Source organism: Lipotes vexillifer, unplaced genomic scaffold (genome assembly GCF_000442215.2).
Source record: "Lipotes vexillifer unplaced genomic scaffold, Lipotes_vexillifer_v1.1 scaffold12, whole genome shotgun sequence".
NCBI classification, from domain to species: domain Eukaryota; kingdom Metazoa; phylum Chordata; class Mammalia; order Artiodactyla; family Lipotidae; genus Lipotes; species Lipotes vexillifer.
In genome coordinates, this window is record NW_006796716.1 from 4461695 (window position 1) to 4465686 (window position 3992).

The 3992-nt window shown below is 64.3% G+C and overlaps 1 protein-coding gene across 1 annotated transcript in view; it reads right to left on the reverse strand.

The window, feature by feature from the left end:
* PCOLCE (procollagen C-endopeptidase enhancer) overlaps window positions 1-3655 on the reverse strand; it is a 5428-nt gene extending 1773 nt beyond the window's left edge. The window contains exons 1-5 of the mRNA XM_007468849.1: window positions 3475-3655; window positions 2515-2623; window positions 1823-2081; window positions 784-908; window positions 108-244 (exon numbers count right to left, since the gene is read on the reverse strand). Coding sequence (XP_007468911.1) covers window positions 108-244; window positions 784-908; window positions 1823-2081; window positions 2515-2623; window positions 3475-3572 — 728 coding nt within the window. The 5' untranslated portion in view covers window positions 3573-3655. The remainder of the gene's footprint in view (window positions 1-107; window positions 245-783; window positions 909-1822; window positions 2082-2514; window positions 2624-3474) is intronic.
* Between the last annotated feature and the right edge of the window lie 337 nt (window positions 3656-3992).

The following is a 3992-nucleotide window of genomic DNA, read 5'->3' on the forward strand; positions in this document are numbered from 1 at the left end:
GCCCCTCCCACCAGCAGCGCCGTGCTCCCCCCCACCCCCACCGCTCCCGCACCAGGCGCGGCGGAGACTCCCGGACGCCGTCACCCACCCAGGTGCCGCCCCCTCACCCCGGGGCTGTGTCGCCGCAGAACTTCCCCAGCCGCTTGGCGTCGTCGCTCACGGCGCCGTTGAACACGCTGACCGAATCGTAGCGGCAGTAGGAGTCGGGCTCCAGGTCAAACTTCCCGAAGGTCAGTGAGATCACCTGGCGGCGGGGCAGAGGCGGAGGCTGCGCGGTGGGACCCCGGGCAGCCGAGGGAGCGGAGCTCTTGCCGCTCACCTCCTCCGCCCGGCCGCCGCCTCCGGGACCCTAGCCGCGGCCTCCTCGCTCACCTCCCGCGTGCCCTCTAGCCCCCCTCTTAATGCATTCACACCACAGCTCGGAGGAACACACACATCCACGAGGGCCCTGCAGTGGCCTCGGTCGCCCTAGTCCACAAGGTCAAGTCCTGGCGCATTCTCAAGGAACAGACCCAGAATCCACCTCCACCACCACTACACACCCCCCAACACACGCACAAATCAGTTTATATATCAGCATCGGGTACCTCGCTCTCGTAAGGTTCGTCACAGTCGTAATTGGACATTTTTTGTTTGGGTGCAAGCAGGTCTGGGTCTGTTTTTGCTGCCCACCATGCAAGCTCAGTGCTCGGGACATTGTAGATGTTCAATAAATCTTTGCAGGCTGCATACTGGAGGACGCCGCCTGGGTCCCCGAGGGCAGCCCGGGCAGGGGGTCAGTACCTGGTCCGGGGGCGCGATGATGTGCCAGGAACAGCTGATGCCCGGGGGGTAATCGGACTCGGGCCAGTTGGGCGTGGTCAGGGTTCCCTGGGCCTTCTCCAGCCGCCCCCCGCAAAATTGGTGCTCTGGGGAGGGGAGAGAGGAGTGGGGGTGGGGGGCGGTGGAGACCCTCGGTCAGCTGGGGGAGAACTCTAGGCTGGGAGCCCGTGCAGAAAGCTCAGATGTCTGGGTCTCGGGATGATGGGGCGAGAAGAGAGGGAGGAAGAAGGGGAGTAGGTTAGCAGAGATGGGGCTCGGAGGAGCGGGGCTCCGGGAGGTCTTGGACCGCGGGGGGGGGGGAAGGCTTGGACCGCCGGGCACCCAGGCGGGCGGTGGTAGGGGGAGGAGGAATTGACTGGACACGCTCCCTTCTTGCCCCTCCCCCTGACCCGAGGCCACATCGCGAGGCCACATCGCTCCTCTTCCCCTGGAAGATCCCATCTCCCCGGCCCGGCAGAAAAGTCCCCGTCGCAGCTGGAGAGTCCCCATGTTGTGAGGGTGCCCTCAAATTGGGGCACAGCCCCGAGGCTCCTTTGGGGAGGTCCCTCCTTAAACATTTTAGGGGAGACTTCTGCCGCCAGGAGGAGGTGATGGGACCGCAATCGGGAGCCCCCGGGCTGGGTGTAGGGGGCTCCGGGTCGGGGGAACCTAGTCCCCCAGCCCGGGGGTGCCCCCTCGCGCCCGTCTGAGGGAGCCCGATTGCGGACGGGGGCGGGCAGTTACTCACCGTCCCAGTAACCCCAGGCCGCCCATTCCACCCGCGGGTCGGTGACCCATTTCCGCCTCGCGCCTGGGCGGGGGCCTGGAAGAGGGGGGGGTGGGAGCGGGAAGGAGGGGAGAGAAGACGGGGAGGAGGGACTGAAGGGGCGGTTAGTGAGGAAAAAGGGTAAGGGAGATAATGGGGGTCCCAGGCTCTTGGGGTGGAGGTTAAGGCTGGGGTGGGGCCTGCGCCGGGGGCGGGGCCAGGAGAGGGGGACGGCGGAGGTGAGGGAGGTCTCACCAGTGCCTGAGGTGGCCCGCGCGCTGTACCAGAGCAGGAAGCCTCGTCCTCCCGTGCCCTCGTCCGATGTCATCCTCAGGGTCACCTGGTTGCCGGGGGCGACTAAGGGCGCTGGCCGGAAGGTCCCGCAGAAGCGTCCGAGCCGCTGACCTGAGGTTCCAGGCCCGGCAAAGACCTCGAGAGCGTCATAACGGCAGGATGGGTGCAGCTCCAGGTCAAAGACTCGGAAGGAGAGGGACACAGTCTGGCCCTCAGGGACCTGATGGTGGGGACAGGGTCGGGGACCTGCAAAGTCAGGCCGGACACAACCAGGCAGAGGGGACTCTTTTTCCCCAAGCATTTCCTACAGAAACTGGGCCTGAAGCAGAGGGGACCCCATCAGGATGCAGAGCAGAGGGCTTGTGGCTTGTGCAGGGGACAAGACCTGAGGTCTGTGGAGAGACCAGAGGGGATGGGGATGAAGGTGGGAATGGAGAAGCAGGCTCTGAGTTAAGGTGTGAGGATGCTTGCCACGTGTTACTGTGGGCACTGGTGCTGTCAGTGACCAGAGGGGAGGGGGCTGGGACTTCCCTAGGGAGAAGCGGCAGTGCTTGCCAGGAGGGGGTACCCTTAGCAGTCTGGCCTCTGGCTGCCTGGACCCAGGCCTCGGGGAGACTTGGACAAGGGGATGGCGGCCAGAGGGGCCTTCTCACCGTTATCGTCCAGACGCACTCCTTATTGGCGGGGTAGAGGTTAGGGAAACCCTCGCTTGCCAGGTAACCCGACTCCCCAGTCACATCCCCTCCACACAGGAACACAGGTCTGCAGAACAGAAGAGAGGCCAGGCCTGAGTGGGGGAGTAGTGCAGGGACTGGGGTAGGGCAATGAGCATGGGGCCGCCAAGAAGGGCAGCCAGGGGGATGAGGGAGGGAGGCCCAAAGGATTCGAGGCGGCCTCAGCCAGCGGGGATGGGACTGGGGTGGGAAATACTCCAGCAGGGAATCAGGAAAAAGTGGGACCAGCAACTTGGCTGTCCCTCCAGCTCCTCAGAGTTCCCACCCCCACCCCAGCAGCAATTCCTGGAATCCTCCTCGGCCCCCCTCCATCATTCTCCCCCCTCGCCCTGCCTGGCAGTCAGGGCCTGGAGCGGCCTAAGTACTTCCAGATGTGGACACAGCCTCGAGGTGGGGGGGGGTGAGGGGGCGGGGAGATGAGGCAGAAGTAGCAGCCAGGGCCTTGCGCTCCCAACCTTTGCCCTGCTCCAGCTCCAGCTAACTACTGCGGTGACTGACTCCCACGTCTCCCACTTGCAGCCCCCTCTTCCCCCCACAGTCTCTAATTCCCTCCTGGAATCCAGATGTACAGCTACCAGGCAAGTTCAAGGTCTTGGTGCTCTCAGGTTCCATGGGGGGGGCCAAAGGTCTGGATAGGTGGGGAGACTTAGAGGGCAGAGGACGGAGGGTGGAGGAGTGGGGAGCAGTGGTGACCGCAGGAGACAGTGGTCTTGCAGCAGGGAAGGAGGACTTGGGGGCCAGAGAAGGGTGAGGGCTGTGGGAGAGCTGCGCGGGTGGCGTGTTAGCAAAAGAATCTACAAGATCCACAGGCATAGCCCCCCCCAGGAATCAGGGATCTGAAGTTCACTCAAGCCATCTGGAAGGTGCCGAGAGACCTACCTGGTGTAGTTGGGGCTCTGACCCTGGGTGAAAGGCAGCAGCAGAGCCCAGGCAGTGAGGAGGGGCCCCAAGAGGGAGGCTGTGGTAGCAGGCAGCATGGCCCGAGGGAGAGGCACTGGGGTCCTCAAGACAGAGGCAGCCGCTGAGTGTAGCAGCAGCAGCAGCTGCGGCAGCAGCAGCGGGGATAATCAGTGCCAGATGAGGCAGCCTTGGGCGTGTGGGCGTGGGGACTGGCCAGTGGGGCGGGCGGCGGGGAAGGCGGGACAGGGAGAGAAGAGCCGGGACAGTGGCGATTCCAGGGGCCTCTCTAGGTCCAGGACACATAAATACTGACCCAGTGTGGGAGCGGGGGTGGAGCAATGAAGGGCAGAGGGAGCATCACGCTCTCAGCATAATCCAGGCAGTCCAGTAATGTCATCTGCAAGCCCACTCTGTCCAGTGCCCGAGCATCCTTCCAACACAGCCTCGGGTCCTTCCTGAGGACTCTCCAGCCCACCTGTGATCCTCCCCATTCCTGC